At 38.5% G+C, this 12945-nt stretch overlaps 1 protein-coding gene across 1 annotated transcript in view; it reads right to left on the bottom strand.

Moving 5' to 3' along the window:
* Window positions 1-12945, bottom strand: part of LOC129226283 (tolloid-like protein 1) — an 81094-nt gene that overhangs the window by 22515 nt on the left and 45634 nt on the right. Inside the window, exons 8-9 of the mRNA XM_054860884.1 lie at window positions 6543-6732; window positions 4482-4607 (exon numbers count right to left, since the gene is read on the bottom strand). Of these exons, the coding sequence (XP_054716859.1) occupies window positions 4482-4607; window positions 6543-6732 (316 nt within the window). The remainder of the gene's footprint in view (window positions 1-4481; window positions 4608-6542; window positions 6733-12945) is intronic.

Genomic DNA, 12945 nt, shown 5'->3' with positions numbered 1-12945 from the left:
ACTGCATACGCACACACAAATACATACACCTGCACACATACACAAACACATACACACACACAAACACATACACACACAAACACATACACACACTCAAATACATGCATACACAAACACGCATACATACAGACACCTACACATACATGTAGACACCCACACATATACACACTCATCACACTCATGCCTGCACACAGACACAAACACATATGCCTACACGCACATACACCGCCCCCACGCACACAAACACCCATATACACAACTACCCACACACTCATACCTGCACACAGACACAAACACATATGCCTACACGCACATACCCCGCCCCCACCGCACACAAACACCCATATACACAACTACCCACACACTCATACCTGCACACAGACACAAACCACATACCTACACACAAACACACATACTCCCTACACACAAACACACATACCCCCCACACACATAAACACACATGCCTACATACTCGCGATTGCGAAAAACATAATTTGAATTCATGAGGTCAAAATTCAATTTTTTTTTTTTTTTTTTTCAAATGTGCATTTCGCCAATTCGGTATTAATTCTTTTAATGCTACGAAATTGTGGATCTTTAATATGAAACTGCACCAAGTTTGAAGGTCATTGTTGTCCTTAACATGATAGATTAACTAGGGGTGCCCACCTGGGGCTCATGACGCAGACTGCGCCATTGAAACTTTTAGTGTGTGTGGGGGGGGTTGAGGGTATTTTTCCATTTTGGAGAGGGCTGTTACATATCGGAGGCGGGGGTCTTCGCGATATTTAGGGGATGGGCAACCCTGGATTCAAGGGCGCCCATGCACAAAATTTTAAGGGGGGGGGGGCTCAAATTTTCCCATGGTTTAGCAGAATATTTTCCCTATGGAAACCGATTTCAGTACAGGTTAGAGACATTAAAATTTGATATTTTAAATAACTTATTCATTAATGGGTGGAAAAGAAATTTTTTATACATTTTTGCAATGAAAAAAGCACTAAAAGCAAAAAAGTTCTAATTTCAAAGGGGGGCTTGAGCCCCCCTTGCCCCCCCCCCCTATATGGGCGCCCTTGCCTGGATTAACGACTCATCTCGGCCATTCATTATTTTAAGTACCACGTCTTACGTATAAGATGCGGCGATTTTCTTGAAATGGCGTCACAAGTCATTTCAGCAATTTGGATATGAGACCTAAGGCAAAGGACATTTTTTTCTTGTTTTCTGTAAAAGCTTGACCACGGAGAGATGGCTGATGAGATTGAAGCAGAAATATGGTTTGTATCATTTGTAATAGGTAGAATCATTTAGAAAGCCGAGTAGTGAGAGGCGGGTTCTCGCTGATCCTATCAATCCTCATATATATAATAGCAAATGATCGAGTAACGCGCATGTTTCAACAACGAAACTGGCGCCACGGCACGGTAATTTGATAATATGTTTTGGTAATGTTTAACATGTAGGGAAAGACTTTATTGCGACAAGGCTGAACTCGATCCGGTCACTTAACTGTTTCACTGTGAGACTGTGTCATTTCAAAGGAATGAAGAGACGAAAACAATTAACTTTACCTGCTGTAGTTTAGGGTTAATCCACTGGAGTGAGGGTTAAAATTTCAACTGCCAAAATATTATCAAACAGGCAATGGCTGCGTTTAAATGTAGAAGCAATTTTCACCCGTCATACATTGACGGGCGATTTTCTAGTACTGAATAACAAACAACTTATTACAAATGATAGAAATTGATGCATCCGCTTCAAAGTCATCCACCATCTCTCCATGGTCAAGCTTTACCTCTGGTGAACTGCTTAGGGTTCATTTATCCATATTATCTTTTAAATAAAAAAATTCGATTGCATTTTAACTAGTGATGTTCCTGATATCCGTATCCGTATCCGCGGATATCCGAGGGAAAATAAAGATCTGTATCCGCATCCGTTACTTTTTTGACGCATCTTAAACGGATCTTTTCTATTCTAAAAATTCTTAAATATTTGAATAACAGACTATTAAATTCCGTTTCAGTTAGGTTTTATTCCCTCTTTAAATTATAAGGTATCATTTCCGAGACCAATTTTTACCGCCCGTCGCAAAAAGGAAGGGATACTAAGTTTTAACTAGTATGTTGTGGCCATTACGAAACTTTCTTCTATATTTTTCTTTTTTTTCTTTTCTGATCCCTCCCCATGCTTGACGAGGACGCAATATTCCCAAAAAAAAAACAAAATTACACATGCAAAAACTTGACGACCATCCCAATGTCTGAATTATTGCAAAAGCAAAGCAAAGAGCGAAAATTGAAAGTTATTTTAAAAGCCTTGCTTGAATGAATTACAAATATTTTATTTGTTAACAAACATAAGATGGCAACAGTTAAAAATTTTAAATCATTGAGATAATATTTCCTATCATTTCCATACAATTAAAATCACGAGAAATACGCAGACGACAATCTATTACGATTTATCTTTCTTATTGTTGCATTAATAAAGCTATTTTTATTCGCAAAAAAAAAAAAAAAATCAACACCTCTTGGAGCGATTGGAGTCAAAATTGAACCAAAGCCTGTTTACGTATGGATTCACATATATTCCAAATTTCAACCAGAACGTAGCATTACTTCTTGAGATAGGGTACTCACAATGGAAAAAAAGAACGGGCGATTGCGCTACCCCCTTTTTAGCTGTTGACACCAAAATAAAATCAGCTCTTATACCCACTAAGGGCTACTTGCCGATAAATTTTTCATTCATTCCGTTCATTATTTCTTGAGATACAGCAGTCACAATTGACAAAAAAACGTTCTATAGCTCAACCCCCGTTTGAGTTATTGACACCAAAATTGAATCAGCACCTGTTCCTGTTAATGGCAACATATGGACCAAATTTTGTTTGATTCCGCCAGTTACTTCCTGAGGAATAGCAAGCACGCGTAACTCAAAAAACGTCCCATTGCTCCACCCCCCTTGGAGGAATTCGCGCCAAAAACTAATGGGCACAAGTTCACATACGGGCACATATGTGTACTAAATTTCGTTCGATTTCATGCGGTAGTTTTCGTTGTAGAGCGGCCACAAAAAACTGGTCACACACAGACGTGACACACATACATACACACACACATACATACACACACTTATACATACACACACACATACATACACACACATACATACACACACACACACACAGACAGACAGACATTTTCCAAAAATGGTCGAAATGGACTCAGCACACCTCAAAACGTTCGAATCCGTCAAAATTCGAAATTCGAAAATTTGCACGAATCCAATACTTTCTTCTATATATTAGATATAGAAGAAAGTAAAAATATGTATATGTGTGGCTATTTGTGGCATCGTAGCTCCTAAACAGATAAACCGATTTTGATAGTTCATTTTTTCGTTCAAAAGGTGACTTGATCGAAAGTGTGCTTAGATTAGCCTCCTTTTTCTAGAACTTTAATGACCGGAGAGCCGGAGACAATAAAAAGCGGTTAGTCACAATTATGGTATAGTAAAAACTTACCCGCATGTTAAAAATATTGGAGCTAATTGAAAGAACGACGTTTTCTTTATTTGGAACTTCTAAGTTATATGCAGTAGGAGCTATAATCTTGTTAAGTAAGTTTTAAATGCAATTCTAAGCCTTTATACGCGTGATTGGCAGCGATTTCATAGTCGGAAAACAAGACGAAAAAGCTCAATGATTTAAAATTTCTATCTTCTGTCAGTTTATATATGTTAACAATGTGTGTTCTGACCCGCGAAATTCATCTTCATATGAGGTCGGCCCTCAGGGACATTTTTTTTTTAAATTTTTAATTTAATATTGGTTTTTGTTATGCATTTGGGATTTGTGTTATTCCTCATTTTGGTTTTTCTCACCATCCTTCAAAAAAAAAAAAAAAAAAAGGGGGGGATACTAAATTCTCTATTTACTGATTGTAAAGGTGTTCCCAGCTTTGTTATTTCGTCGGTCGGGGTAAGTTGGTTGGAATGGGTCATTTATGCTGAAATAAAATGCGAAAAATTATTTCTAGCCTGTCCAGTAACAGCTTTACACTCTTGCTCCTGTATCCTACACCTAACAAGCAAGCTAAAAATATTTTTTCACATTCTATCTAAGCATTAATGCAAAGCTGACCCATTCCTTCAAACTCTGCCTCAATTTTGACGGAGATTTCTTTAAAGAGTAAATCAGTCTCGTTTATATTTTCGCCGTAGATGACATTTTTTGAAGATACAATGCTATTACCCTGACGAAAAACCTTCCCTAACAAATTTTACACTTGGGTAGTTGATTTGGATTTTTAAAAAAAAATGGAGGTCCGTATCCGTATCTGCGGATCTTGACATTAATGATCCGGATCCGGATCCGCGGATCTACTTTTTTAACGATCCGGCACATCACTAATTTTAACTTTGCTCTTACATATGTATAAAAAAGAAGAACATTTTAAATCTACCACAGTTCTTACCTTCTTTGCAGTCGTGTCCATTGGGATGCAGAACGAATCCGTTGTGACAAGAACACTGATAACTGCCCACCGTGTTCTTGCAGATCTGCTGGCAACCCCCGTTGTTCGAAGTGCACTCATCTTGGTCTGAAAAATAGAAGCATCGATATAGAACCTCTCTTTACATGTTGGCGCAAGGGGAGATCGGTGAGCATTTGATGCAGTCTGATTGAACAGAGTAATGATTGGAGGTAAGATTTTTGCTGCAAGGAGGCTAAAAGACTTCTTAATCTAAAGCTAATGAATTATTGGAAAATAACAACGATAAAACTAAAAATTTAAAAAAAAAAACGACTGAGTCGCAAGTGTAGAGGGAAAATTAAAAATCCTTTTAAAAGCCTTATATTATTCAAATTCAATTTCAAGTATTTTATTTGCTATTAAATAGAAACTGGCAACAGATAAAAATTTTAAATCATTGCTTTTAATTTCGGCCAACAATGAATTCGGTTATCAATCGCGTGAATGAAGGCTTAGCCGTTATAAATATATGCTTTAACAAAACGTTATAATTCGAATTCTATGAAACATAGAAGTTCCAAACACATTCTATGAGACGCGGAAAGAAATTCTCTTTATTTTGGTATTAAATTTTTAAAAATTTAACAATGTTTTCACTTCAAAAATTGCGAAAAATCTTTTAGAGGTTTTTAATAAATATCTTCGTTAATTAATGTCATCCAAAGATGCAACCTAGCTAAGAACACTCTCAACTCTCCTTTCGAACAATTTCTTCTTTTTTTTTTCAAAATCGGTTCATCCGTTTAGACGCTAAAGTGCTGCAGACAGACACACAGATACACAGACAAGTCAAACTTATAACCCCTTTCCATTGTTTGTCGGAGGTTAAAAATAACTTTGCTACGAAAATCATTAAAATAATACTCTAGTAAATAATTTTGCTGCCTCTGATTCAGTACATACCGCCCTAAATGTAACTGCCACCTAGATTCTTTATTTGAAATGCAGTAGGAAAACTAATTTCCCCCCACATTACCCCCCCCCCCTCTCCCTGCCTTTCTCAAAGAAAGAAAGAAAGAATGGAACAGGAGACGTGTTTAACAATTAATTAATTTTTACTCATACCCAACTAAGTGCGACCTCTAACGATTATTGAACCAATCTGAATCCAAGAATTAAATGTATTTCTTCATAATAAAATGTAAGAAATGAAGTTACAGTCAAAAAAACATAAAGTGACAAGAAATTACAGACGTGTCTTTGACGTGTTTAGGGACTACTAGTTCCCCCCCCCCCCTCTTTTCAGGATTTTTTTTTTCATTGCGAAAATGTGTGAGTTTATAGCTTCTTAAACCATTTGAGATCCGTTTGGTTAGTGTTAGTACACCTATACAGTGTGTACCTTTTTTGCTCATCTCTGTCTAAGTACATTATTTTAAGCTTTCGTAAACACCGCCCGCATTTGCGCAATTGTATCCGCCTGCTCTCTAAAAGACAGATTTGCACAAAAGCAATAGTAGAACATGGCCCCACTAGATGGCGCTGACGCTTAACGGGCCTTGACAATTTCCGACTTTTCTGTATTAAACCGATGCAACTAGGACCCACTCATGCATTCACCAATCAATGTCAACGTTTCAAAGTTTGTTTATTTTTGATTGGACGTCGCCCATTTTGTCCGCAAGAGGCGCTGAGAGGAACCCCTGCTTCCACCAATCAATGGCAACGCAATGGAAACAGGGGTTGCCTGCAGCGCTCTCTTTGTTGCCATGAGTTTCAGCGGTTGTCACGGCGTATAAGAATTAACAGGGGCCATGAACAGAATCAAAGTTGCTGATCGTGCCACGGACGAATTCCAGACCAGTGACGAATCGAGAAATTTTTCCTAGGGGGGAGGGGGCATATGAAATTTTTCGAAATTAAAGGCCGAAAAGCGCAATTGTTTTTATGCCCTTGTGTGTTCATACATGTAATTTGTGGCCTCAAAGGGGAGGGGTCTCGACCCCACTATCACTCCCCCCCCCCCCCTCTTGGCTACGCCGCTGTTTTAGACTTCCTCACCTGTGAAGAATCTGGCCGCGAATCCGCTCTTCTGCACGGAGTTGTCCGAAATGAACTCGATCCGGAGGGCGTTCCCGTCCGACGTCAGGATCGGAGGCAGACGAGATCCGCAGAAGGTCCCCTGCTTCTTCCACTCCGAATCCGCAGACGATCGGCTCCGGACGTCCACGCTGTCGTATTCGCACTCTTGCTGCCTCGGGGAGAAGAACAAGAGATTCAGTAATCAGTAAGTTACCGCCCTATAGCCAGGGCTAAGGCAGAAATACATGAAATCCACCGCCAGCTCAGTCAATTCCAGCCGAGGACTGCAGCTTCGTGCTTATTAGCACTCATCAGCCCGGAGAGTGACTGAGCCGGAGGTGGAAAACCTCTTAAGGAAGCCAAGAGAGCCAAACAAACTGGTAGCTAATACAGAATTAGCACTGACAAGACGAGTGACCGAATCAATGGTTCGGTTCAACTCGAAGATTGAAGACAAGGCAGGTACATTCAGTACTTTCGAGGATGAACCCGTTAACACTATCATTTTTCTTGAACAAAAATTTTAGAATCTCGATTTATCATTTTTTCACGGGACTGATGGGGGAAAAACGTAATCCCCTCCAAGTCTGCAGCTCTGCCATGACTGCGGAGTCGGAGTCGGTTATTGTAATTCGGAATCCCCAGCCCTTGCTTGTAAGCAGTAATTCTATATGTTGTGATGAAAGCAAGTGAAAATTTTAATTCGAATTTCGACCCAAAAGAGTTTTGGAAATGACGATACTAAAACGTCAAAAGTGCAATTCTGTTCTTAGAATTGATCATTATTTCCACGGTGTTAACCAGGGTTGCCAGACGTCTCGGATTTCAAGGGACAGTCCCGTATTTTGAAAAATTGTCCCGCGTCCCGGGGAACTTCCATACGGGACGGCTAAAGTCCCGTATTCTAACTTATAACAACATTTTACAAAACGAGACATTTTTTTAATGGGAAAAATAAAGTAAAACAAAACATGTGAAATAACGAGCAATAAGAAAATCATGTGGCAGCAAACAAAAAAATTGTTTTCGTTTTGATTTGGTTTGTATGTTTTTGTTTTGGCGGCAGACCATGAGGAGCCGAACGGTTGCTTCTTTGCTCACTGAATAATATTATATTGGAAATATATCTCTGCGCATGCGTCATCATTCGCAATGAAAACGATTTTTATACCTTGATAGGCGACATGTTGTGGGGTTTAAGGTTTTCTTGAGATTGAATTTACAGCGACGTCTCCCAAAAATAAGTCACCCCTCCCCCACCCTTTTCACTTCTAGAAGCCTGCTATAAGCCTGTCCCGCATTTACTGTTCCTAAATCTGGCAACCCTGGTGTTAACCCAACGCATGAAGCAAGTAGAAATAAGAGCGCAGCTAAGATAGCTTGTTTTCCCAACATTAGAACTGCACTGACAGAGAAACCCGTTTTACAGAATTCATTCTCGTCAAAATTTAAAATACCGAATAAAGTTTAAGTGAGATTTTCTATCCTAACCAAGGGTCGAAGTTTAGAAGACAGTCAGTCCCATGGGGGATGCTTCTATCTCCGAGGAAAAAAGAGCATTGGTGGCTTTTTACTGCCTTAATTGGCTCTGTATTTTGAAAACTAGAGCTAATCTCTACTTTATGGAGATTTTCATACTTGGCAAGGGAAAAATACTTCGGAAATAGCTATTTTCGAGCCGGATGCATTTTTGGTATTGAGTTGTGTTATTTGTTTAAAAGACGAAACTGTATGTAATTACAAAAACATGACAATGAGGTTCGTTACTCCGAATTTTTAGGGTTGATGGCGGACAAAGGGCATAAAACTGCAAAAACTTGTGTTCAAATACAGGGTGTTTCAAAAACAATGACCCGATTTCAAAAAATCATAACTTTTCAGATTTTAACCCGTTTCATTAAACAAAGGTATCGTTAGAATGGTATTATCGTTTAACTGTACTTTGGTGAAGTACTGTCTGACCACGGATTGTATGGAAAGACAAACATCCGTTTTACAGTCGGAAATGGACGAATCTATTATTTTTAGTGATGTCAGCTTTTGCAGAAGCAGAGTCCCCATTCAAATGAGCGGTATACATGCATCAAATTTTTATTCTTCCCCCTCATTCAGATAGATTCGTCTCATCTGGACGTTTGAAAATTCTATACAATCCGTGGTTGGACAGTAATCTTAGTTTGCTTAAATGAAATGTTTTGAGAGATTCATTACTCTACTTTATAAAATCAAGTGCCCACTGTATGTACTAGGACTGTGGAGTCAGAGTCAGACTAATTAGGGGACTGAGGTGTTGGAGTCGGTGGTTGAAGACTTTAAGATTCCAAGAGTCAGAGTCTGTCATTTTCTCCCAGTCTTCAACGCTACCATTGCTGAGGAGTCAGAGTCGGAGTATGACTGATTTTGAGGTAAAGGAGTCGGAATCATAGAGAACTTTCCGGAGTCAGAGTCGGTCATTTTTGCACCTGTCCTAGAGTCTTTGAAGCTGGAGCTAGTCATTTCCCCACCAATTCTACTGCCCTAGAGTCTTCGGATTCGGAGTCGGTCATTTTCTTACCAATTTCCCTTCTTAGTCTTCAGAGTCCGAATTGGTCATTTTTCCATCAGTTCCACTGCCCTAGAGTCTTCGGATTCGGAGCTGGTCTTTTTCTCACCAATTCCACTGTCCTAGAGTTTTTGAAGTCGGAGCCGTTAATTTTCCCACTGATTTCACTGCCCTAGAGTCCTAGGAGTCGGAGCCGGTCATTTTCCCACTGTTCTCACTGCCCTAGAGTTCTCAGAGTCGGAGCCGGTCATTTCCCTACCAATTCCACTGTCCTAGAATCGTTGGAGTCGGAGCAGGTCATTTTCCCACCAATTCCTCTGAAACATAATATTCATATAACCCTGCTGAAACATAATATTAAAAAAAAAATGTAGAAAAGGGGATTTCAAAACAATCTGCTTGCACCCATCCCTTCAAAACAAACAACTCCCACAATGAAACACCCCAAACAGGTCATCCCCTCCAACATCCAAATCCCACCGTCCTTAGATCTCCGCGACACCTCAACCCGAGGAAGCATCCGCTAATGCGCTACATTAGCGGCAGGTATACACCAATGTTTGCACGCGCTGAATTTCGTGGCTAATGACCGCGTCCCCGCAAATTCAATTACCCCGAAAACTGCCCGCCATTTGTCTTAGTTAGTTATTCGGCGCGCTCTCCATAATTAAGGTAGCTGCGAGATGGGATCTCGAAGGACGCTCGTTAGCTTCAAGATTTCGGGAAGAGGAGCCCGGGAATCTGTGGACGGAAGGGTTGCGCATTTCCAGGTTTCGAATTCCGTTTGCGAGAAAGCTATTGTTGTGATGGTTTAAATAACTTGTGTCTTAAAGCTTATTGTCAGGCTCGCAATTCAGATACTTTTGTCCGTTGAAAAAAAAAATTAATAACATTTATGGTTTTGGAAGAAAGCCGAATACAGTAAGCTCCCGATTATCCGCAAATTAATAGAAAATCCGGAACTTGCGTTTTCGCAGCAAAAAGCAAATACCGATTTAAAAAAAAAAATTGTCAGAAAACTGTAAATTTAAATTGAGTTGTTTTCGTTTTATTTATTTATTGGTGCTTTCTTCGTCGTCAATAATTGTTTTCTATTGATGTTATGTTCTGTTTTGCAAAAATACACAACATTTTTGCTGTACCGTATGTATTTTTACTGTTTGTAGAAAGTATTATGCATCAATGCCGCTAAGTTTTTAAGGAAGGACAAATTTTACCTCATGTGTCCCTCATATTAGTCTTTTTGCGGTTTACCCGCGATTTTTATTATCCGCAGCACTTGTGGCCCCCAATTCCGCTGATAATCTGGAGTTTACAGTAAATGTCTTTTTTTTTCTGTTTTGTCTTTTTTTTAATTGTAACGAGCTGATGTGTGCATCACATGACGTCCTTTTACTCCAATTTTAATGTCATTTTCCCATTATTGGTAATTTTAGTGTGATACAACAGTTTACTCTCTAAATATCACCACCAGTATCCAAATTGAAACCAGATTTTAAAAAAAATATCGCTAAATTTATCGCCAATTTGGCGACAAAACTTGGCGAACGAAAGACTGGCGATACATCGCCAAGTGTTCGCCAAATTATAACACCACTTAAGTATCCGTCGAAATTAACCATGACTTCCCCCCATAAAAGGGCAAAAGACCCCTTTAGAAACACGCGAATGCAACCAAAAGGGGAGATGCACAACTAGACCCCACTAGGAGTCTACGTACCAAATTTCAACTTTCTAGGACATACCGTTCTTGAGTTATGCAACATACATACGCATATCCGCACATACATATGGACGGCACGAGAAAAGTCGTTGTAACTAACTCGGGGAATGTCAAAATGGATACTCTGGGTTTTTATACGTTCTTAGGTACTTATTTGCGTGTGGTCGGGTTGAAAACAAAAATATCATTAATTCGGGGGCGAGCAAAATGGAAAGTAAGACCAAATTTTGAGTGAAATATTTTTCGCGAATACAATACTTCCTTTTTTCGTAAAAGAAAGTAAAAATTAATGAGTAACATTCATAAATAAATCTTTCATTTAAAAAATATGGCGAGATTGGATGATGGACATGAGGAATTTAGTGTCTCTGCTCTTTTTTTAAAGATGTTAATTATTTTGAATTAATAAGCGTTCACGAAACAACAAGAGACAGGAAACAAGAAAAAATCCTAAGCGTACTTAAGTATTAGAATGAATACTTGAGTTCAAGGTTGCAGCCATTTGTTAAGCTCTCAGAAAACTCTGTATTCAGCATTATAGCTGTTCCTAGTATGTAAATATATGTACATAAAGGAACTGCTATGACGAATGCCCCCCCCCCTCCTACACACACACGGGAAAAAAGTTCTGGCTTGTGTAGAACAAGCCCTCAAGGGACAATTTTCGTCGGTTGTCGAACTGAGTAGCTGTTCCATAAATAATAAGATAAACACACCAGTAGTGGCCCTTAATAATGCTTCAGTGAAAAAATAGGATTCTAGGTTTCCCGATGGATTCAACGTGGACGTACTGGTAATACCTCCAGCACGCTTGATGCTCTTTTGAATCCATTGGAAGACCTCAAATCCATTTTTTTTTCAAATATAAACCTTGAAGTGGCTACTACTGTCGGATGCCAGAATTAAGAACAATAAATACGGGACAGGATTCTATGAGTAAGAAAAAGGGGGGGGAGGATATTTTTGACACGTCTATTCATGATAAATCTGAAAAATTCAATCGCAACAAAGCATTAAACCTCACAAAATGTCGCCTATCAAAGTATAAAAAACGTTTTCATTGCGTTTGACGACGCATGCGCAGAGATATATTTCCAACATGAGTCAATACGATTATCATAACGTAGATCGTAAAATGTGCAGAATTTGCGAAAATATTTCTCAATTGTTGAAATTATTGCTGCCATTTTTGCTCCTCCTGTAAAATTTTGCCTTTAATTGAGATCTAAAATTTTTATAAAATTTTAAAGCCGGTTATTTTTGATTTTAAAGGCTTAGCTATAGATTTGCAATTTTAATTATTTGATGGATCATTTTTCATTTTAGCGGAACTTAAAGTATTCGGAACTCCAGCGCTCGAATACGCTACCTTGCGGTGATTTACAAAACTGCAAATGAGACTAAAACATTGCCACGTTGCGTTTCACGTGTGTCTGTTGACGTAAACACAGGCAGTTTGTTCTGAGTATTTATTAACGCAATCGATGTGTCTTAGTTTGCTTTCAGCTACAGAAATTAATTCGTCCCTTAGTAGTATTCTCGAGCTTCTCAAAATAATGTTAGTTTTCATTATTTCCTTAATAATAGGTGAAAGCGAAAATTCTGGATTAACAAACTTGGATAACGTTATACAAGGTAAAAATTTTTATTGTTTTGTATGAATTTGTAAAAATATGGGGGCTTTTTTAATCTTAAATTAATTAAACTTACCATATTTTACAGCAGCATTTAGTTGGAATGGACAGTATGCAAAATATTTTCTTGAATATATTATCGTAGAACAAAATGAATAACCGAGAAAGAATTTATTTTATTCCTTTTATTCTCAGCTGAAAGGTTTCGCCAAATTTGTTTAGGGTTATAGTTTTAGTATAGTGCGAGCAAAGTAGCCTTGGCGAGATTTCGCGTTTTTAGTTAAACCATTTTTAATTTTTATCATGAGTGGAATAAAATGGTAGTAAGATTACAGAATTCGATAAGTGAAAAGAAATAATGGTCAATCAACTGAAAAGAAAACTACCACCATATATCCGTGAGAATTTTGTTGATGATTTGCATAACATGACACAATTAAATCGTAACTCAGAAATTAGAAAAATCGAAACAGAAAATTTTTA

This window comes from Uloborus diversus, chromosome 7, assembly GCF_026930045.1.
Source record: "Uloborus diversus isolate 005 chromosome 7, Udiv.v.3.1, whole genome shotgun sequence".
In the NCBI taxonomy this organism is placed as follows: Eukaryota; Metazoa; Arthropoda; class Arachnida; order Araneae; family Uloboridae; genus Uloborus; species Uloborus diversus.
The sequence above is the reverse complement of the archived record's forward strand: the minus strand, read 5'-3'. Positions and strand labels throughout refer to the sequence as shown.